Source organism: Dipodomys ordii, unplaced genomic scaffold (genome assembly GCF_000151885.1).
Source record: "Dipodomys ordii isolate 6190 unplaced genomic scaffold, Dord_2.0 Scaffold43, whole genome shotgun sequence".
Taxonomy (NCBI): domain Eukaryota; kingdom Metazoa; phylum Chordata; class Mammalia; order Rodentia; family Heteromyidae; genus Dipodomys; species Dipodomys ordii.
In genome coordinates, this window is record NW_012267259.1 from 15,134,317 (window position 1) to 15,159,069 (window position 24,753).

Consider the following 24,753-nt stretch of genomic DNA (forward strand, 5'->3'; position numbering starts at 1 on the left):
GCACTCTACCACTGAGCCTTCCCAGCCCAGGATTATTTTTCTTATTGTAGAGACCCTTAATATATTTTTGATCCTTGGTTAGATCTATTCTATTTTCTGTTAACACATTACACCTAACCATTTTATATTCTCCTTCTATAGGTAAGTTACACTTAATCTCTAACTTGAAAATAAGAAAAATAATACTAAGTGAATTCTACATCTCATACAATGGAGTTAGATGCTTGTAACGTTACTCACAGTATCCTGTTATTGCAAAAAATGATGAATTCTGCATATGCAAGTTTTTCCTAAACTGAGAAGTTTTGTGCTGCCAACAATAACGGAATGCAAATGTCTAAATTTAATGAGAAATATTTTAGAGCTGGAATTGATGTAATCCATCTGCATATTACTAAAAGTTATTAAAGCACTTGTTTTTACCAATTTTATTATTGTTTTATTATTTATTATTAACTTCAATCCATTTTTGTGATGGCTCTAGCTCTCTGTTTCCTGTATTGGCTATACAGATTCTGATAGGCTAATTATGTAGAAAACTCCTATCCTTCCTTCCCCACATTTACCTAGAGTTGAATATGCTAGATCATAGATATTACATTTAATTATTGTGTTTTCTAATTTTAAGGTTCTATTCAGTGGGGATAAAATGTTTTCGAAAGTCTCATTTAATATTTCAGACATCTTTAGGGTAAAATGTGCATTAGATTTCTGAGTCCTTTAGTACTGAGTTGCTGCCAAAGACCCTGGCGGAATTTTTCTCATTTTGGGTTTTCAGCTCAGCCCTGACCCTGGCCACCTCTAAACCCTGTGCCTGGGTGGTAGAGCTCTCCACAGTGGAAGTAGGTGGTGTGATCCACCATTCCCTTCCCTAAGTTTATCCCACGGAGAGGAGCCATGGCAGTGTGAACATGTCATTGCTCTATCAGAAAAGTTGTAAGTAGAATTAAGTATTATACAAATACATGTTTTATTCATGTTACAAAACCAAGACTATTTTAAGATTTTAACTTAGAATAAAATAACTTGTAATTTATAGGTTAAAATAATTGGTATTTGTAGCCAAGCATGACAAAAATAAATTTCTGTTTTCTCAGATGAACATGTTAAGGTGTGAAAGAAATGATTTTTTCCCCACAGAAGACTGTTTTGTTTATGTAAATGCCAGAGTACTGTTGCAAAAGTGGTGGGAAAATGTATTTAGAAGATTTGAGCTTATATTTTCAAGCGAAACTAGATATAGCATTCTATGAATTATTTTTTTACTTAGATATTAAAAAATGGTTCACAAAGTTCTTTAATTAGGAGACAAAGCATTAAATTTCTTTAATGGGTTTACAGTAAATTGTTTTATGAATATTCCTGTGTAAATTACTTTCTTAGTATATGGTTTAATTTACAGGAACTATTCAGCAACCCACTTAGTGTAAAATATTAGAATGCAGCTGTAAAACAGTCGTGGTCTTTGGCCAACAAAATTGTTATTTGAAAAGAATAAGGAGGCTTTAGAATTTATCTTCTATGTTCTGCATTCTTACATTTTCTGCATTCTTACATTTTCTTCATCAATTGCATTGTAGATTTTTCATAAAAGTGTTCTTGCCTATGGTGTTCACAGAAGTTAGCGATTCAGTAGAAATATTATTGTACTGTGAGTTTTTCAATGTTATAGCTAAGTTTCAACTACTGTAAAGATTTTCATAGAATTAACCTTCTTAATGTACTTACCCTCTATAAGTTTTATGTTTATTTTGTCTTTACATTTCATGAGACATAGGCTGTCTGAATATTTTACTGCAGATATCATTTTTATTTTTGCAGGATACATCTCAGGCACTGAACATTTATTTCAATAGATGTTTATGGTTAACATTCTGGAAGATTACCTCTCGCTTTGCCAACAAGAAGCCAAATTCTTATTAAGAAATGTCATTCTGAGACTTGTCATATTTTCTAATATGTTTTAGCACATATCCTGTTGTTAGACTTGCTTTTAACTTAATCTCTTTTTGGAAGGTCACAGGCAAAGTTTCCTTAGATTTGCAAAGCAAATAATGCATCATTTCATTTATTCCCTGGGGTCCTTTTTAGATTTAGCTCCATACATTATGTGGATAGTTTATGAGTATGTATGCTGGGTCTGCTCTCTCCTACTCGCTACAACCCTCCCTCTGGTTCTAGCTGTCCAAGAAATGAGTTTTCACCTCACTAATGTGTTAACATTCACTCTTTATTTTCATATCCAGATAGATTATGACTCCTTTTCTTTTCTTTGCCTTAATTTTTTTTTTGTTGGTGATGGGCCTTGAATTTAGGGCCTGGGAACTGTCCCTGACCTCTTTTATTTAAAGCTAGCACTCTACTAACTGTGAGCAACAGCACCACTTAGATCTTGACTTTCAACGCAGTCATTACACAATGAAATCCTTACACACAAAATAATATTTCATATATTTTTTACAGTGTTTCTTATATTCAACAATGAAATTCTGATGTGTTTTATTTTGATTGGGTTTTCATTCATGTATTTCTCCACTCAGGGTCCAATCATTTCATATTGAGCACTTGTATTTAGGGCCTGGGTTGCTGTAGTAGTAAATCAGAAGCCATTAGCTTCATGGAGTTTGCAGTCAAGTAAATTGATAAAAAAAATAAAAAGTCAAATTTCTCTGACTTCCCTGTGGATTGTATTATCCCCTAAACAACTTGTACGTATTCTTAACAATACTTCAGGAATATGTAATACAGTTATTTCTGAGCTTCCAATGATCACTACACATTAGCATTTGAATCTGGAGGTTTTCAATCATTTTCTTTTACTCAAAGTCAGTTTATGGTTCCCTATTTGCTAGTACATAAAGAATCAAAATGTTCTCCCCATTTGTTAAGGCACTGCTTGGTTATTCCATCCTTTAGTCAAGGATCCTTGCATTCATTCCCTGCACTGCATTCCACCTATTGCAATTCACTCTGCACGGGGACAGGAAGTGTTCTCTAGTCCTGCATCTGATACTTTACAACTACAGCCATTATTCCAGCTCCCAAAGGTCTCAGTTTCTGCGTTCCTTGTAGTTCATCATAATTAATGGAAAACCTATAGACCTAAATTTTCAGCATTCACCTTTAAAGACTATGCATATTTTCTTATACCCCAAACCCACACTGTTCTAGTGTAATGAACAATGCCAACTGTCATCTCAGTCATCTTCACTTACACTCTCAAAATACACCCGCTGCCAGGTCATGGGGACACCTTTACGGTTCACTTTGAAGCCCAGCTTCATCCAGTGTAGGTTCACACCCTTTCCCTGCTTATTCTCACCAATGTATCATGCCTGAAAAAGTTACTTAATTCTTTCATGTCTACCAATAACAGCTGCATTGATATCAGTGTTACTTAGTGAAATCCAGTTTTACAAAGGCACATTACTCTCTGGCGTTATGTATTCTATATCTCGTTTGCCTTTTCCATCTTACTTTCTAAATATAGAAACATTAGTTCTTGATTTAAATGCCTGCATTTCCCCTATTATTTGCCTAGTAAATAGTTTTCCAGATAGTTCTTATAAAACAATTCATCAAAAGTATCAGTGGTAAAATATATAGTACAAAATTCACTGTTTTTGTGCTATTTCCAAGGTTTTAGTTTTCTTCCAGCTTCACAGGTTGACAAAAATTGTTCTTAGTATTTTTAAGCTCTGACTATATTTTTGTTGAGAGATTTATTTGTGTCACAACACACTTATTGTTGAGTGGCCATTCCATTGTTTTAAAAAATAACTTCAGAATTATGTAATCATAAAAATTTTAGAGATGAAAGCATTCATGGCTTCAAAATCATTTAGTTGCCCAAAAGTTAATACATTTTTGTATATGTGTGTATACATATACACTATATGCATATGCATATTTATGTGTGTACATTTGTGTGCATTTTTTGTGGGAAGAACAAATGATATATAATATGTATTATTTTCTACATCACGAAATTCCATCAGCCATGGCTATTTTTATATGCAATTTGAGAATTAGAAGTTCAGCTTCCTTTTAAGCTGTCATTATGAGAGAGCTTTATAACAATATCAGCAAATGAGAAGTATTTAGCATATTTTTTCTGTGAAAATCATAGACTGCCTGTTTCCATAGTAATCAGATATTAGTAATGTCTGTAAAGGGCAATTATTTATTTATCATTTAAGTTCTCTACATATCACTTATTTGTTACAAAAAGCATATAACCAAGAGAGTTCTTTGAGATAAAATAACTCATTATACAAGGAGCAAGAACTTTTATAAATTAGAGGCAGTGTAAATATGCATACATTTAACTTAGATAATTCTTTTAAAAAATGATTTGCCCATACCTTGTTAGGAAAGAAACAGATTCTCCTATTTCATGGCAGGTTTAGAAAAATGATATGGTTTAGAGCTTTACATAGTCTCATCTAATTCTTCAATGATACCCATGTAAAATATACTTTATCTAATTGCTTATTCCAAATGTCACCACTGACTTGACATAGCTGTAAAATAATGATACAACAGTATAAGGATTATTTGGAGAATCAAATGATTTTATATTAGTTAATAGCCTAGACTGTTCTACAGATAATTAACAATTCATAAGTTTATTGACATATTTTTTACATGCAATATATTAGATCCTTTTGAACACTACTGAATGTAATACAAGATATTGTAAGAAATTAAGTATATGGCATCCAGAAAAAGTCTTGGCATTAGGTGTCCAGGCTAATACTTGCCTCCTACAATGCGGTGCTATATTGAAAGTTGTTTTATAAAGAACGTGAGCTTCACACTTGAGGCCAAGGAATAAGAAATGCAATGTGATTTTGTGTAGCACATGGGCATGTAAAATACGTCAAATATAATACCTGATTGCAGTCAAGGTAGAGATACAAAAGACAAACAATGCCACATATTTTTGAATATCAGACATCAATTTTAGTGAGGCACAACCTTTAAAATCATAATGTGTCATATGAAATTGCCTTTCACCAACATTTGCATTTAAAGAGTTTCCACCAGATTCATTTTGATCAGTTCCAATGTCTGTGTATCTCATTTGCTTCCGGGTATGCATGTCTAAGAGTGCCGCAAATATGTCAAATTAAGTATAATTGTTCTCCACACACAGTCTTTTCTGCAATTGTTATTGTGCACAAAAACTGCAGATTCCTTCTCAGTTCAATGTTTCCTCCTCTCACTGGTCTCCTTTCACAAATCTGTCTATAGTCTTTGCCCTGGTCCCAGAAATTTGTCTAGCAAAAATAGCCCAACCTATTCACATGAGCATACTTGTTTAGAAAAACATTACTTCAAATTTGACTAGTCTAGTTGACTAGTCATTTCAATGAGACTTCAAGATCAGTCATATTCTTAGTTCCATGCCCCTCTGAAACTAGCTATACCTTTTGTGAACGCAGTATGATCTGAGAACTAGTTTGACTCCTTATGTAAGAGAAAGCACAAGATAACATTAAGCTTCAGGTTTTGCATACCACCAGTCAATTTCTGTCGGAGCAGAGAAACCTCACTAGGCCACTCAAAGAATGAGTATAGTCTTGCTATTCATGTTCAGTCCTCTGCCCTCTTGCACTACCCCTAGTGGTTATGAATGACTTGGCATGTCATGAATTTATGTGTCTTACAACTATACTGAATGTACACACTTCTTCTCACTTACCTATTAATTACATAGCTGGATCTGTCAACATGTAAAGGATAAAAGTAGGTTTATCCCTCGTCTCTCGCTGCTTTTCCCTTGTCTTTTTTCCTTCCTCCATCTAACCCTTCCCTTTATATCTATGTTGTCTTCTGAAAACATAGGTGGTCAAATTAATGTCCATAACTCAGGCTGGGAAGTAGGTTTAAAATGTATTATTGTTTATTTTTTTCTTTACTGAGTGTAAAGTATCTTGAACTACAAAAGGAGGTCTATTAGAAATATTGAGATAGTAATTTGGGAAGTAGGCATATTCTTAAAACAACAGAACAAAAGAAAAACTAGACTTGGGATTGTGCTGTGAGTTATTCTACTGGACAGAGCATTCGAATTTGGACTAAGTTCGTCTCTGCTTCATGTTTGTTTGGGTGGACATTTCGAACAGCAGAGATGGCTACATGACATGCACATAATTCTTACATCACCCAGGGCCTTCTTTTGCAATGACTGGATTAAAGATTGATCACATTTTATTTTATTGCACTGTCCAACAGTCACCAAATAAAATTGCATTACTTTGGGTCATTATAAGTAAACAACTAGCTCATAAATCATCGTGACTGTGAAGGCATATTTCTGCATTCTTGCCTTTTGAAAGATCCTATTTCTCTATTCTTTTCATGACTGCAACAGGCTGAAATATTTTTGCTGTAGTATGTTTTAAATCATAATTGAGGTTTGTAGTATATTATTTAAAAATATTCTTGGTGCTTTTCTACATTCATATTTCCATAATATTGTTTTAAGCTCTAAAAATGTCCTATTATGGTCCATTTGATTTAGATGACATTGATTTGTGAATTAATTTAGAGATTGGGTTTTTATATCACTGATGTTTACTCTTCTCAAAAGGAGTAATGAGCCAGGTACAGGTGGCTCACAACTATAATCCTAGCTAACTCAGGAGGCTGAGATCTGAGGATCATGGTTCAAAGCCAGCCTGGGCAGGAAAGTTTGTGAGACTCTTATCTCCAATTAACCACCAGTAAACTGGAAGTGGCACTGTGGCTCAAGTGGTAGAGCACTAGCCTTGAGCTGAAGAGATGAGGGACAGCACTCAGGCCCAGAGTTCAAGCCTCACTACCAACCAAAAAAAAAAAGTAGTAATGACACAATATTCTAATCTCCTGACCCTTTAAAAAAATGTGTTCTCATGTACAATTTATAAATTTATTGATTTATTGCTCAGTTTACTCTTAGGTAATTATAAAGTTAAGAATATTAGCTGATATTAATAGCTAGTATTATTAACCTCCCTTGTATCATAGCTCTTCTAGGTAATTTTTGACCTGTATTAAATGCTATTAATTTGTTTGTATTTTATTTTATTTTTTTGCCAGTCCTAGGACTTAAACTCAGGGCCTGGACACTGTCCCTGAGCTTCATTTGCTCATGGCTATCACTCTACCACTTGAGCCACAGTGCCACTTCTGGCCTTTTCTGTTTATGTGGTGCTGAGGAATAAAATCCAGGGCTTCATGCAGGATAGGCAAGCCTCTATCACTAGGCCACATTCTCAGCCCCCTGTATTCATTTTTTAACTAATAACCAAATTGGATCTGATGTGTTTTCCAAGTTTTCAGATTATAATGGTGTTAACTTGTTTGTCTTTGCATGAAAAAATAATTTCCTTCCTATATTTTTAATCATGATAATGCTTAAACTTCTCAAATAAGTTTTTGGGAAAAAGACAATAAAAACTAGGGACTGTAATCATTTGTCTAGAAATACCTTTAACGGGAAATAAGTTAGTGAGTAAGGAAGGCAGGGATAGGTCTCCTTGGCACAGGTGTGCACATAATGTCCTGCGCCAGGTAAATTATTGAATTCTTTTTAGATTTTAAACTTTTTCATTGAACACCTCTTGAGCATACATTACAATGATTTAAGATTATCTTTTCTCTTTCCCCTTGGCAATTTATGGGTTGAGTTATAGGAATAACTTCCTGATAGAAAACCATTTTGCACTGCTAGAAAAAGCAAGTCTTAGTCATGTTTTGTTATGCAGTTAATCTACTGCTGGATTCACTTTCCTACTAATTTACTTAAGATTTATCATTTTTATTCTTAATTTGGTTTCATATGCAGCTAAAATGCTTCTTTTTCACTTCAAATTATATTACATTTGATAGCTATTTTGTCATTACATTAAGCACCAGATTTGCTCTGGATGTGGGCATGGTCTTTAATGTACTGAGTTGCTTTTGGAGAAGAATTGCCATTTGACTTTATGTATATGCACATATATGTGTATAGGTGTACAACCATACATGTATATATGCATATATGTACATACATATATAAGTACTTGTGAATTAAGGATATATGGAAATATATAATCAGCATATGAATAGCTACAGATGGTTACCATTTGTACTTCTATTGAGGGCAGATTGTCTTGCAGTCTCTTTGTTTGCATTAACCTTCATGGCAATGCTGAAAGCTAAGGCCTTGCAGGCAAACACATACTCACACATGACCTGAGAACTCCACGTTCCTTATGCCTAGAAATCTGTGTTAAGCTAGACTCATCGAACGCCGGCAATCTTAGCGCTTGTCAGGGTTAGGCACATGGATGGAGAGTTCTTGGGTCACACAACAAAACCCTGTATCAAACAATTAGTCAATCAGTACAAAACAAGCAAGCAAGCAAAGAAAATGTCAGAAGCCATGGCGCTTGCCTGCTGTCTTTGTTGCTAATTAAGAGGATTGCAATTTGGGGCGAGCCTCAGAAGAAAATGTCTCAGTGTAAGTGTCTGGGTGGCATGTTCCTGCATCTCAGCTATAACAGGAAGCATAAAATAGATTACTGACCTAGTACGGCCCAATCAGGAAGAGGGGCCTTAACTCAAAAGTGGTGAAAAGAAAAGCGGATGTGTCACTCAGCTGTAGGGAGCATTCCTAGTAAGCACAGGGCCCTGAGTTCAGACTCCATCACACACACAGTGAGAAGTCTACTCTGAACCCACAGCTAGAAATGGAACATTGAATTTGTAACTCACATCCTCAAGCCCAGCTTAAATGACATAATATAATTTGAAGACAAAATTGTTTAATAAGTATTTCTTTGTATTAACACTTTTGTTATTATCCCGTTGCTGTTATAATTCATATTGCTAAATGAATTTTCAGGAAGACAGTAATACTTTCTGGTGCTTAATAAATTCTTTTTGCAATTTTGTTCAATATGACATTATCCTAGCAATTACTAATATCCTCTTTCTGTATTGTCTAGGGAGATAATCATGCTATTTCCAACATCAAATATGCCAGACACTGAAACAAATATAAATGCCAAATGTTAAATTACATTATAAAACATCTTTGCATATTTTAATCCCAGAATCAGTTTATGAAAATTAGAAACATGGAAATGAAAGAATGGGAATAAATATGCTTAAAATATATCCTTATCGCTGGGCACTGGTGCTTCATGCCTGTAATCCTAGCTACTCAAGGGGCTGAGATCTGAGCATCATGGTTCAAAGCCAGCCCAGGCACGAATGTTTGTGAGACTCTTATCTCCAATTAACCACCAGAAACCGGAAGTGGCGCTGTGGCTCAAGTGGTAGAGCACTTGCCTTGAGCTGCAAAGCTGAGGGACAGCGCCCAAGCCCAGAGTTTAAGCCCATGACCAACAAAAATAAATAAGTAAGTAAAGAATAAATAAATAAATGGTGTGTGTGTGTGTGTGTGTGTGTGTGTGTGTGTGTGTATCCTTACACAAGAGCAGCAAAAGACCACACATGGAATCCTAGCTTCTCAGGAAGCTGAGACCTAGAGAATCATGGCTCAAAGCCAGCAAGGCAAAAGAGCACAAGACTCCACTGTGGGCCGGAGACCTGGCTCATGTGGTAGAACACTGTAGGTCATGTTTTGTGTATTGGGATATATCCATGAACAAGACAGTTCAAGTTGAAATTTCTTATATGGAAGCACTATATATTCTAAGAAAACAATAAAGCAATACATAGCAGTACCACCCTCATAAATGCATAAATAGATGTTACCTAATTCTCAGTTTGCTATATATCCATGCAATTTTTATTTTCTAGCATACTTTTTTAAAAACTTATTTAGTGATTTTATTTTTTAGAGAACACCCAGGTGATCATATTTTAATTTTATGGAAACAATAAAATAGTCTCCAACTTTGGGTTCCAAATGATGGACATAGTTTTTTACACGTTTTATCTTTCTGTCTGAGATTTCATTTATAGCTATAAGAATATAGAAATATTGATAGAAATAGCCAATGAAAAATATTTGTGAGGTGAGTTAGAGCCTAGTAAAATTGTCCAGCAGCATTTTAATATCATGTTTTGTCATCTTATAAAATACACACACAAACATATCATTGTCTTCCAAAGTTATATATGAAACTCTTCGGTAAGTATAAGTACTAAGATGCATTTGTATTTTTCCAGTTAGCATCATAAACCGCAAAGATTTGTATCATTAAATATGGTTTTTAAAATGAATGTTTTCATCTTATGAGTGTGTCCAAAGAATTCAATTTCCATTTTCAGTAGCTTACCGTTTTGTCTATAATGGGACGAGTATAGTAATTGGAGAGAGATCTTGAGGAGTAATTAAATTATCCCGAGTATGATATATGTAATTTGGGTGAAGAGATGAACTCTTCCAGACATTTAGTAGATCATTTTCTCGCTCTTATAATTGTTATCTGTCTGCCAAAGTGAAATGAACTCTTGGCAAGTAACAAGTCAGCGTGAACAACAGAGAGGAGGACAGCTTCGCTCAGGGATATGTGTCTTGGCACCCCGGTGTCTCAGTGGGGGGAGGGGGTAGAGCACCTTGGACCGCCATTTCCTCTCCCAGGAACTCAACCCATAAAATTCACAAGATAGCGTGCTGCTGGCACATAAAAAATGTTTTAAAATTTTATTATTTTACAAGACTGTAATAAAATGGGTTGGAGTTTTTTTTTAAGTCAACTACATATGTAACAAGACAGTATCAGTTCTCCATACTTAGGATCAAAATAATAACTTTTAAAAATGCTTCATTTAAGAAACATCCATGAAAGAGCTCATCGCTAGGTATTTATTAGGAAACAGCACTTTCTGCACATGCATACATTTCAAGGATAATTTGTCAGTAAACAGTTTTAGCTTTAAGGTTAAATTCACCTCACACCGGCAAGGTTGAAGTTCAATTATATGTTATTTTGTTTTATCTGTTTGGGAGGGGATAGGAAGCTGATTTGAATATGGTTGGTTAAGGAATAAATCCATGATCCTAGGAAATAATCCCTAAATCAAAGAATAACAAAATAAATTGCAATAGGAGTAAGTTTAGCATCTCAAGACAGTTGTCTGATAAAAGAAATTTAGGAAGAAGTTGACTTCTAGCAAATCAGTTACGTTTACTTACACCTGTTCCTACACTCCCATGTGTTTCTGTATGTTTGCATAACGGAAGGAACTCTTTCTTGTGTTTGTATTTGTCATCACCGGTATAAATATCATGAGGCCTTAATCAAACTAAACAGAACTAATGATTCAGTTATTTGAAAGTAAAAGCAAAAATGGTCAAAAAGCCATTAAAATTACAGAATAAATGTTTATTCAATCCTCAGTAAACAAATCACAAATATCATTTTGACTGCCAGTAGCTCTAGAATAAGAATTGTAAGTACATATATAGTTAACATACCATCTAAACAGAAAACAGCAATAAATATTTTCAGCTTAGAAGATTTTGTGTGATGCATAGTATGAAACTTATTAACCATACTACAATGCACTCTAAACTTATTTTACTGCATCTTTTGAGTTTGAGATTTTTAAATTGTGGTTATATTTGTCTTAACATGCCTGCTTTATTTCATGTTAATATATCTTGCAAGCTTATATATTTCAATGAATAACAGGATTCTCTCCTTTTTAAATGCTGGATGATGGTCCATTTTATATATTTATATTCAATAATTGTCTCTACCATTTTCCTTATAATCAGTGTCCAAAGTCCTGCCTTATTTTAATTGTTGTGAATTACTGCATCAGAAAATTTAAAGACATATTGAAAATAATGCAGGAAATTTTAGAACAAAATATGCAACATGTAATTTGTATGAAGTATATTACTAATTGGCTGTAGCATCAAAATATTTTCTTAAGAATATAAGAAAAAGAATCTGTGCCTTTGTTTTTGATTACAGACTCTGGAGGATATTTAGATCTACCATTAACAAGGATTGTATCTCAAGCATATGACAGTCTTCCAAAAGCCTAAGTAAACCACCCACTTTCTGGATTCTGACTTAAAGATTATTTGTGTAAATAGCTGATTCAGAGATCTGAACTCTCCGATACAGTACCACTAGCTATGAATAACTAATTACATATATAGCTAGTCATGAATGACGGTGGAGCAACTAGTCATGAATAACTAGTTATTCATGTAAATACCCACATAGTAGTTGCACAAGTAGTCATGAATAACTAAGTGATATATATATATATATATATTAGTCATGAATAACTAAGTGATATATATATATATATATATGATTAGTTGATTGATGGCATAGAGGTGTGGTTAATTTTATGTAAATTAAGCTACTTGGATTTCTGGTTTCATTTTAATTTTCTAACTTTAGCCTCCAATGTTACTCTTCTAGAATTAGCAGCACAGACAAAATTTCAATTCAAATATTCACCATTAAAATACTTATTTTCATTTCCTTATTTTATAGTAAAAAATGTTTCCTGACTCCCATGCTGTCACCTGGATGTACCCATTCTATTAACATGTAAGACACTTTTAGTGATTGTATTAGATAATAGATACTGAGTTTTGATAGGGAAGCCATCCAGATAATGAAATTATAGTTAATGCTATGACTGGGTATGTAATTAGGAAGTACTAGAGATAAGCTGAATTTGTGAAGAACAAATAAGGTTAAAACAATGAGTAAGCCTTATCATTTATATCTAAATTGTTTCATCATTCAAAGAAGGCTGAGAAGATGACTGTAATAGTGCACTGGTCTTCTCACATTTAGTTCCCAAAGCAAGAGCTCAGATAAAAAATGATGGTTCCTCTTGGTATTTTGAGAGAGACTGCTTTGGAGGTTCTTGAAATCAATATTTACTAGCTGATCAAACAATGTTATAGAAAATCTTGAATTCAAAGGGACAGAATGAAATCATTTCCAAATATTTCCACATCAATTCATATTTTCATTTTATAGGCTTTTGAAATACCACAGACAAAAAATGGTACAAATATGACTCATCTCGTAAATCATACATGCTGTAGATTCTCAGAAGCTGACTGGCAGGGAGCCCTGGGAAATGACTTGCCTGCCACGTATCCCAGTGTATGCGTGTTACATGCAGGTGGGGATAGAGCTAAGAGAAAATAATCAGATAGCCAATGAGCACAAGGATAAAGATAACCATTCAAATCACCTGTTTAGTGAAGCATAGCAAGTTGTGAGAACATTGTATAGAACTGAGTGAGAGAGTGGAGGGAAGTCCAGAGCTAGTAGAGTGGGCAGAAGTGGACCAGGTTCTTGATTAAAGTGGTGTATTCCTTACCATCTAACCCAATAAAGTTCTAAACAAGGAAGGGGGCATTGTTTACAAGCATCCTAAGCATGCATCCACCTGAAAACAATACACGCACAAGACTATACAGGATCAACGATCAGATTATGAGCAAAACCTTCATGATCCTATCATTGAGAATAAGTTTGGGCTCTATTGTAAATATCCACAGCAATGAGTTCTTGCATTACATAAGGGTCAACATACCTTTTACTTTGGGGACCAGGAAGGAAGGAGAGCTCAAAAGCAGCTTGAATTGGGAATCATTGGAGGCCATTGTTTTCTGGAAAAAAAAAAACAAATGATGACTAATAGCACTTGTTAAACTTGCTTCCTCCCGCAGGACTGGATGTGTGACCAAGTTCTGGGTTCACATCCTGACATGGTCTCACCTCTGCTCGGTTGGTGATCCCTCCTCCCTGCTCTCATACCCGGTCTTCACTATATGCAGTGGTCTCTGGATCTTCACCCCATGACATGGTCTCATTCTTGGAAATCAATCTGTTTTATTCCATTCCTCTAATTCTCCAGTGAAAGCATCCTATATTTACCAGCTTTTCCACTTCTCGATGCTTCTCATATTGGGGTTAACAGTGCCTTTGGAAAAGACTGATACTCTTGACTAAAAAGATCTCGGGCTTTCTTTGCTCTCTTAATAGTGCTTTCACACTGAAGATTAACTACTAAGTGAAATATAAATGGCTTTATTCTAAAACCCATAGGGAAGAAATTGTCTGATTTTAGAGTGCTTGGTTGGTTACACAAGCCACAAATGGGGCGGGAAGCAGGAAACATCTTTTCCACACCAATTCGGTGAACTACTTCTGTTCTCCTTCCCCGATTAAGACCCAGGCACAGTAATCATAGAGCTGCTTTCTGTTATTACTGGACAATAATCTCTCTTCTCTGGTTGAAAGCTTCTGTGGCTCTTCATTTTGGCCTGTCTTGGGAGGGAAGAAGGGCACAATGGCTTCCTTCCTTTCTTTCCCCATCTCTGACCTCCTCTCCCTTCCCATGGGGCTTCCCCACACTTTTTCAGAGTTGGCACATTGGCTAGAAGACAGGAAATCAGAAGGAAAAGTTTTCACACTAGGGTGTGTTCTTTACACATCCAAGAAGGCTTTAAACTATTCCACGTGGAAATAGTTGCTGTCAGTTCAATTGTGTTTATTCAATAAGGTCCCAATCATCACAAGACCACATTTTTATGATTAAAAATGAAGTTAAGTGAACATTTGAAGCAGGCACCTTTTGTACTTATATAGACATTTTCCTAGAATAGCTTTACCTAATAAAAGAAAGATTTCAAAACTGTTGGTACCCTGGTAAATTATCCTTTCCACTAAAAATGAGATGAAATTATAATTTTCCGTCAATATGTTTAGTTCTGTATTTGCTTTATAGAATACTGTGTTCTTTCTTTTGCGAGTTTCTTTTTCTATCTTGGTTTTGACCTCTGGATTACTTCCTACTAAACATTGTGATTGCTTCAGATGTTATTATCTGTGTCAGTCTTTTTAACAACTTCCTGATGGTCTCCTCAGATGGCCCTTCTTTCTCTTATGCCAGAGCAAGTAGGGATGCTTGGCCATTAGTACTGTAAAACTCAGCATACAAGTTCACTTATTTTATGTAAAGTATTCATTGCTGGTGAATTATGAGCAAAACCAGTAGCTTCATTTATCAGGAGAGTTTACTCTGTGCAGGGCCACTTTCTTCTGGAAAGAGATACATTAGAAATTTATGAAAGCCTGATTTATAAAATAAAATTAAGCATTTTCAGCAAAAACAAGGAAAGATTTTCTCTGAAGATTTTTGGCAGTGTTAAATTACAGGACACTGAGTGTGGGCAAAGAACAAGCTGGAGACTTTGTTGTGCAGTATTATTTATGTAAACATACAGGGCAAGGAAAATCATGTATGAGTCACTGGCTTACTTCCTCTACCCCCTGCAGCCTGAGATGTGGGGAGACTTGTGATTCAGTTCACAATTGGCCGCAGTAAACATTAATGGTTTAACTCACTTTTTGTATGTAGTCAAGGGATGCAAAATACTTAATGAACACTAATTTGTATTTGTTGCTTAGCTATATTTTAGCTGGATGATTAAGTCATTTGTAACTCTTTAGAAATCTCTACAAATCACAAAGTAAGTAGATTTTAGAATTGATCAAAATTCACTGCTTACTGTTACAGAGTAGATGTCATTGAGATTAAATCATGTGTTTAATGGAGAACAAACTGAAAAGCATTTTTATATAGTGTATATCAGGAAAAAGTGTCTCATATCCTACTATTCATATATACCTATGAGAAGCCAACTGATAGAAATGCATGCATAATTATATAATATGTATATGTGTGTATCATGTGGCTGAATATGATGCACAAACAAACCTAGGTTTGTTTTTCTTTCTTTTTTTCTTTCTTTCTTTGGGAGTTTGGTTTGTTGTTGTTGTTGCTGCTGTTGGCCAGATACAATATCTTGTTATTTTTTCTTTCTCTTTCCTGCTTCATTTGGTAAGGGAAATAACCAGTAAGGACCGTGGATATGTATTTAAGTACCCCAAACTAAATGTGTAGAGAAGGAGCTTAGACTTTTTGAGTCGAGTAGGGTATGAAACCTTCCTCTGCCTCATTCATTGGTTCATTCAGACAGACAATGAATGTTCATTAGCCAAGATCTCTCTGTCCATCCAAATGACAAGTGTGTACATAGAGCGTTTAGGGAAGGCCACAGTCACCTGCAGGATTTTCTTGGTAGCCTCTGTCCAGGATGGCCATTTCTGCTTCTCCTGCTGGGGAATGTGCCCTGCTGATGCACTTGTTCAATGACCTGTGTCACCTTCCATACCAGCCCAGCAGTCTCTGGTCCATCCTAGACATCTGGACATCCTAGAGCTTGGGTATCGTTGGAGGCCTTCCAGAGTGACAGCCTTTGTTGATTTTGTCCTTCACGTCTCTCCTGAATAGTCTCCGTAACATGTAAGTAATCCATGCTTCATCTGGCTGAGGCTTCCACATCCAGATCACATTTTAGCACCCCATCGTCCAATTTTATCCTGGCTCTCTGTACAAACAAAGACTATGCCATGTGCAGGTTCCCCGTGGTTTTATCTTGAACTCATATCCTCCTGCTGTTACTCAGCTTTTTTGCTTAAAGCCGGCACTCTAACATTTGAACCTTGCCTCTAGTTCCAACCTTTTCTTGTTAAATGGAGATGAGAGTCTCTCACACTTTTCTTTCTGGACTGGCTTCGAACTACAGTCCTCAGATGTGAACCTCCTGAGTAGCTAGGATTACATGCACAAGGCATCTGTGCCTGGTGTGAGTTTATACGTATACCTATGGCTTATCCATCCTCTCATGGTCCTATTCAGGTGTTTGTTTGGTCAGTTTACACTGCATCACTAACAAGCAATCAGACAGCATCTCTTTGACTTAAAGTAGGGATATTGGTAGGTTGTGGAGTACAGGTGGCAGAATAAAAAAACAACTAATAAACATGGCCAATAATATAAAGGATGTAGATACGTTATATGATGGATGATAAATAAGACGTTATCTAATGATGTCTTAGCTCTTTGCTTGTTTGTCCATTTATTGGTTGTTCAATAAGGAAAGCCTTTGAGAAAAAGTCCTAATAGAAACAGAAAATCAGGAAGAAAAGAGGCCAGATGTTGACCTCAAAGTAAAGGAAGTATAGTTGCCAGAGGTCAAGGCTGTGTCTACACCTGGACTGAAGTCCAGTAGTGGGACCATGAAGAAAACAAGATAGAGTCAGGGACCAGAGCTAGCAAACTTTGTAGACCCATCAGAAGTTCACATACCACTGCACTTGCCCTTAATTATTAGATGGCCTTAAACGGGGGAAGTGTATCGGTTTGTGTTTTAAACTTTGGCCGCTTCATGAAGGAAGGAGTGGGGGGAAGGAATTGTGAAGAAGGATGGGCTGAAGGGAAAAGGGTGCGAGGTAGAAATGAGAATCTCTTAGCTTGAACCAATCATAGGGCCTTGGGGATAAGAGACCATGGAAAGATTAGACTCTGAAAATTCATCTTTTCTTCCTCTCTGAAACTTCATTGGAAATAGAGTCCAGGGTGATTTTTTTCCTTTTGTGTATAGAAAGAGACATTGGCAAGAATCAGCCCTGGATCAGACTCTGCTTCCTGTGAGCAATAGGTTGAAGACAGCTTTGCAGAGAATTTTGATTTACCTGTTTGGGTTGTATTTAGTTTTGCAAGAACTTAGAAACATATAAAATTATAGCATAACACAGACCTTTTAAGTATCCAATGTCCAGACTAAACCCAGAGATCTTGATATTTTAAAGAAAGACACATTAATTAGAACTAAATATCTAACCTTTTTTCATTTCATTCTTCTCTCTTGTTCCTGTAAGGAGAGATATGGTTAGAGAATATCATTTCCATATTTTTAACTCTTTGTACTCACAACAGTATAATACTTTATGCAAATTTTAAAGGACTGAACTTGTATAATTCTCCAAGTTGCTTTTAATGCTAAAATGATTTTTTAGAAGTATGAATGCTGATAAATATGAATTTAAATATAAATTCATTTATTCAAACTATTCCAGGACTTTGTGGTTTTTATCAATTCTTTATTGATGCATACTTGTACTTTCCATTTATAAACTGTGCTATATAGAAATATGCATGTATTGACCTGTGCTGTATTATAGTATGTAGATGTATGTATGTATGTATGTATGTATTATGTATTATGTATGTATAAGGAGTTCAATGGTGATGTCCAGGTATACCTCAAATAGAGTTTGTGTTCATGTCCCAAAACATACTGGATGGCCAATATCAAATGGCTGTCACATGCATTCACTCTGCCTTTCACTCCCTGAGTACACACACACACACACACACACACACACACACACACACACACACACAGGTTTGGTATAGATGTGACATATAATATAAAATACATATGTTAAATGTCAAATATAGCTTGTAGATATTTGGGTATTGCCTGAAATAATTTGTGTAAAATGGAGCTATTCTCTAAGATTTGTAAAAACTAACCTGAACTTTTTTCTGAATCTTGTTTCTCTAACGTTTTCATGGTCATTAAAGATATTTTGGCTATATTGTGGCCATATTTGGGATGTGGGATGGATAGATTTTTTTGATTTAAGATGCCAGGTTCTGGGAAACTTTTTATGGTTAAGTACAGTCTCAGACTTCTGCAGTCTTTCATGTCTGTCTTGTGTTACCTCCAAATGCTCAACTATTTCATATAGCTCTGCCCGTCAAAGTCTGTTCCTTCTACTTATGCACATGCCTCTATCCATAATGCCTGGAACATTGAAGCAGAGAGCAGATGGTTCTCACTTGCCATCTCCCAGTGTCTGAGAATGAGGTATACATTCAGATGTTTTTGAATGTCTTTTTCTGATGTTATTGAGCATTGAACTCAAGCCCTTTTACTTGCTACATGGATGCTTTACCACATGAACCATGCCACCAGCTCTGATTTTTCTGGTTACTTTGGAGATGGAGTTGAGTGAAGTTACTTTACCTAGGCTAGCCTCAGACTGCAGTCCTCCAGATTGAAGCCTCTGAGTAGTAGCTGTGATTACAGATATGGGCCACTGGTGCCTAGCTCTCAGATGGGTTTTCTGAATGGCTTTAGCAAGTAGACTGACTTATATTGGTTAGAAACGTTTGTTTTGCTCTTTTGATATAGTACATGATCTCTGGGAAATACTTGCAATGAAATCCTATTCACTCAGCAAAGAATATATTAGTATTGAATTTCTATTTATTATGCTTCCTTTTCAGCCCCACCAAAGGGATTTTGCATCCAATGATGAAAGCATAGTTAGATGTTTTATTCTTTGGATGATAATAGTAATTAGCTATGTGTCTGTAGGAAGCACTACGTTATTGCTATTATGGAATAGCTATTCTCTAAACATTTGAAAATGCAGGTGGACCCATTGCAACAATGAGTTGTACAAGACGCTATGTCGAAAACAAACGTCACAGTTTAGACAGGGAGTGGGGTAGGGGGAGTGTATTTGTGGAGGTGGGAGGGAAGGGATGGTAGGGGAAAAACAAAGGAGGAGACAACAATGCTTGATAAGAAATGTGCTCATTACCTTGCTCATGTAACTGTAACCCCTCCTCTATACAGTATTCTCATAATAAAAAGCTTATTTAAAAAAAGAAAATAGTATACATATTGAACACACACACACACATAATGTGTGCTATTCTGCATTATATATATATATATATATATATATCTACCATGCAGAACAGCAGAATATCCCTTTGAGATAGATATTACTCTGTGTACACCTTTCATACAGTAGAAAAAAATCTTTACAATCACAGATAGCTTGAGTTGTACTGGTAAGAAATGATTAAATGTGTACTGTGGGATTAGAACTGCATTTATTTTCACTTCTGATAGGGAACTTAGGTTATATATTCTTAATAAGTATTCCACTAGGCACAGAACATTGTAAACAAATGTCTAAGCTTCTTTGTCTTCTTCCCTCCACCATCTTCTTTTTCTCTCTCTCTCTCTTTCTCTTGAACAAAGGCAGAGCCATTTTCAATGCAGTTTTCTGTTTTTCCCTAATCCATTTGGTAATATCAGACGCACTTATCATGATAACTGGGAAAATGCTGTTTTATAGACAACATGACAATTACGTCAGAAATCCATTACCTCGAGATATAAATAAGAGAACTGGATTGCTCTCGTGTACTATTTAATATCTGAGCTGACTTGCCGAGACTGAGAACCTGTAATATCAAATCTGAAAGGTCAAAATGGAAACTTGTAAGTGATTATTCATAACTGAAGCACAGTGCTTATCCATATGACTACTGAGTATGTTCATATTTAAAGCAGCTGCTTAGCCAGTGTCTGCCCAGGTACTGGTATATATTGCTACAGAATGTAGCACTATACGTACACAGTATTTTATTTGGATATGAGTTAACCTCTTTTATTATATAGCCAGCATGCCAACACACAAGTGAACACACACACAGCACACATAACACATACATACATACATATTCTCATAATACACACACACACACACACACACACACACACACACCCTTGAAGTGCTAGAACCTCTACAATGCACTTTGCATTCCTGTATTCTGCTGTTCATTCTTAAAGCAATTTCCTCTAAAACTTTCCTCCTCCTTTAGTTGCTTTTCATTAACATTCAAATGTTAGATATCAGCTGAGCTCACTTGGTCTGGAGGGAGCGCGCGTGTGTGTGATATTTGTGTATCATCACCCTCTAAAGGAGCAACAGTAAACATCTGTAAATAACAACCTGGGCTACTCGAGTTCTCAGCAGAGAAATGTAATCCTAGTGTTCAATGACATTACTGAGTTGCCAGGAAAACCAACCTTCCGAGTCTACTCTTTATCATGTATGATAAATATTTTGTATGCTTTCTATATTAGCTGCAAACTGAAATCTGTTAACTGAATCAACCCTGTTGTAATTTCCTCGTCTTCACTAGCGTCTGTGTTTTGCCATCTGAGTAAAATGAGTCATTTTTCTTAGAAACTATGGCTTCCACACTCTTGCAGAAAGTTTTGTTGACATTCCCATGCTCCCTTCCTACCAAAATTAAATTTTCTTTATACTAAGATGTCTAGGCAAAGCTACAATAACTGGCTCTCCTCTTTTTCATCTATACTCAATGCATCAAGAATTACCAAGAGTTCCTCTATGAGTTTGTGTGTCTCTCTTCTCCTCCATGCATCTGCTCTCTATTCTGTTGCATCCAATGTCTTCTAGTCTTTCTCTCTTTTGCTTTCAAGTGAAGCCTGTCCATTAAAAAAATGTGTAAGAAAGAATATACTCCCCCAGACATCTGTCTCTCAATATTTTCCACAAAGATCCTATTTTTAGTCTATCAAATTAACTCTGTAACTTGAAAAAATAAGTACAGTTGATTTTTAATAGGTAATGAATAATATAATGGTTTTATCATTCAAGAGTCATTTCATAAATTGTAACCATTTAAATGATAGACATATAAAATACAATGTTAATGCTGCATTTTTATTTTTATTATTTGAAAATTCTAGTTCAACCTTCTATTTCCTCTCTGCAAAAATTTAAATGTTGCTTTAATAGATAGTTCATTGATTTGTTTGTTCTTTGCTAGCAATGGGTCTTGATGTGTATCAGGCAAACTTCCTACCTCAGAGCTACATCCTCAGTACTTAAAATGTTATATTCTGAGTATTCTGAATATTGGAAAATAAGTTCTTTCAGTAATTGTCTTGCACATCAAAGTGTTTTTTAGATAAATTCTAAAATTGACACAATTTGAGAAATGATAGAATTCAAATTTCTGTCTTTTCTTTTCTCATCTCCCTATCTGCCTTATTTCCCTCCATCTTTCTCTTCTTTATTTTACATCTCACAGTTTTTATTTATATGATTTGTTCTAAAGCAATTTAAATTCCATTTTGTAAGCCTAATAGCAAAACACTGAGAAAGAATTTTGTTAGAAATCCCAAAACATTTAAGTTGTTATAAATACGTAATTCTGAGAAACAACCATGGCCTTGTAGACTTGTTATAAACCTTCCATTAAGCTCTAGTTTATTTTGTACACTAAATTCATTCCCTTCTGCTTGACAGACCTAGAAAGATCTTTGCAAAATTATCATTGCAAAAAATAGAATTGTGTTCCTTATTGTGTGTTTCCTTGTCACAAGGAAAGGCCTAGAACTTGACATGTGAAAATTGTCTTCTGAGGAGAAGAACTGAGAAGTTGGCTTGAATGTCCAATGTGATTGGTTATGCAATTGAGGAAAACCCAACAGGGAGCCCTTGGACCACAGAGTTGCAGTGACATTACCAACTTACTAACTCCGAGTACTTCTACTGACCCTGTAGATGAAAGATCTCTGGCACTTACTGTATTAAATTTTATTCTTCACTTGTAAAAATAGTTGTAAAAATACCTCTTGGCAGAGCTGAAACTGGATAATTGTATTCAACAACAAGAAGAATTGTGAGAGGCCTGATGGCCTGTAATTCCAGAGAGTCAGGGCAGAAGTATCATACACTCAGGCCAGCCAGGGTAACTTAAGGACACCCAACTTCAAAAACTAAACTCAAAACTAAAGGACTAGAGGGGTGCTGAATGTCTGTGGGGTTATGGACTGAACAAAACTAAAGTTAAAAATTTACTGTATTTTTTGCCATTTTAGCTACAAAGGAATATATCTTCCATTTGCAGTGGAAAGCTAATCATAATATTTAATTATAGAACCATTTAATTATAGAACCAGATGAAGAGTGATTCAGCTACCTTCCTCCTAAAGTCTTGTCTCCTTTTAAAAAGAACTTGTCATTGTCTTGACTGTCTCAGAGCAGATGATAAATAATGGGATTCTTGTTTTCCTTTGGAAGGAAATGGTAGAGCTTCAGCACGCCTTCCAGAAACTCAGCAGATAATAGGAGGCAAAGGCGGCCGAAGTGACTCGTGCAAACAACCGAGCAGATCACAATGGAGCAGAAGTGAAAGGACTGAGACTTCGCGTGGAAGAACTCGAACTGGGGCTTGAACAAAAGGAGGATGAGGGACTCCTAAGTGATCTCATGCCATGGAAGTAATCAAATAAAAGCCTCTATTAAGCTGGGCACAGGGGGAGTGGGAGCTGGGAAGGTGGCTCAGTGGTAGAGCGCTTGCTTAGCATGCATGAAGCCCTGGGTTCAACTCCTCAGGACCACATACACAGAAAAAGCTGCAAGTGATGCTGTGGCTCAAGTGGTGGAGTGCTAGCCTAGAGCAAGGAAAGGCTCAGGGATAGTGCTCAGGCCCTGAATTCAAGCCCCAGGACTGACATGCACGCGCACACACACACACACACACACACACACACACACACACACACACACACACACACACAGACCTGTATAATGAATCAGTAAAATCAGCCTTAAAATTGCAATACAAACCTGAACAGATTACATAGACAACATGCAGGTGAGAGGTAATATGTAATAGGTTCCATGCTTCAGTACAGGTTGTTGTCAATTAAACTTTACTTAAATTTCAAGATTTAAGCATGTGTCAGAGAAATATGATGTACGTTATGATTATATATTACGATCCATACTTTCTAGTACACTCGGCAGTAGGTCACTCATTTTGTTGTGTGAAGTCATCTCTTAACTGATTACCACATATTCCAGGTAGACACCTCAATGCAGACTCCTGACAGAGCACTTGCCACTGTGGTGGGATTTCAGATGCACAAGCACTGGAGAGATTTTCCTTTGCAGAATAGTCTCCCAAATCAGCCTGACTGCGTGGCTCTCCTCACCCAGCCACAACCTCATGGTGTCAGTCCCCGTTCTGGCCTCTGCTCATGACTTAGAGACATCAGTCCTAGATCCTCGACCAGAAAGACTGTCTCCAGTCAGTGCCAAACAGTTACAAGACAATAGCCTGGCGCTGGTGGCTCATGCCTGTAATCCTAACTACTCAGGAGGCTGAGATCTGAGGACCACGATTCAAAACCAGCCTGGGCAAGAAAGTCTATGAGACTTTTAACTCCAATAAGCCACCATAAGACTGGCATTGGAGCTGTGGCTCAAGCGGTAGAACGCTTGCCTTGAATTGAAGAGCTGAGGGACAGCACCCAGGCCCAGAGTTCAAGCCCCACAACCAAGAGAAAGAAAGAAAGAAAGAAGAAAGGAAGGAAGGAAAACAAAAAGAAAAACAACCCACACACGGCATTATTTTCACTACGAAATATTTCTAAAGATGTACGTGTAGTGAATTAAATTCACGCATAGAAGAAGAACAAGTCAGAAGAGGAATGTGGTAGGCAGGCTCCCAGCCGCCGTTGGTTTAATCATCATCATTATTCCTGTAATTTATCATGGGGGCATTCTGAAGTTGGCAGGGCAAGGTGGGGTACAAATAAACTTCTTGGTTTGCCCATATTGACTTAAGAAATTGCTGATGATTACATCCTTGGCAAAGCAATGGTGATATCTTCTAGGGCTGGTGATTTCATGAATTATTCATCCTCAAAATCTGACTCAACAATCTGGTTGAGTGATTTCCCGTGAGCTATGGTCTCAAAGACGGTCACACTCCTTTCTCGTCTATTCAAGACTGCAGTCCTCACATATCAGTGTTGTCTGCCCAGCGGTGTGTCACCACGCCCTGCTGAGGAGAGGCCTTGCACATCAGCTGCCTTTTAGAGCCTGTAGAGCCTCCGCAGGCCCCTGTCCATCTCTTCTCCCAATGAAGCCAACAGGCCCCAGACAGTTGTGGCTTTATAATACAGTTCTGAAGGAGAAGGGCACAGAGCAGACTTCTGATTTAGGATGAAATCTACGTAGGTAATGATCAGTATTTGTTGTTGAAGGGTGC

General features: G+C 36.3%; 1 protein-coding gene across 1 annotated transcript in view; it reads left to right on the forward strand.

Annotated features, from left to right (window-relative positions):
- The window catches only part of Ccdc102b (coiled-coil domain containing 102B), a 98,223-nt gene extending 75,244 nt beyond the window's left edge, over window positions 1-22,979 (forward strand). Inside the window, 1 exon segment of the mRNA XM_013018902.1 lies at window positions 22,776-22,979. Coding sequence (XP_012874356.1) covers window positions 22,776-22,979 — 204 coding nt within the window.
- The last annotated feature ends 1,774 nt before the right edge of the window (window positions 22,980-24,753 follow it).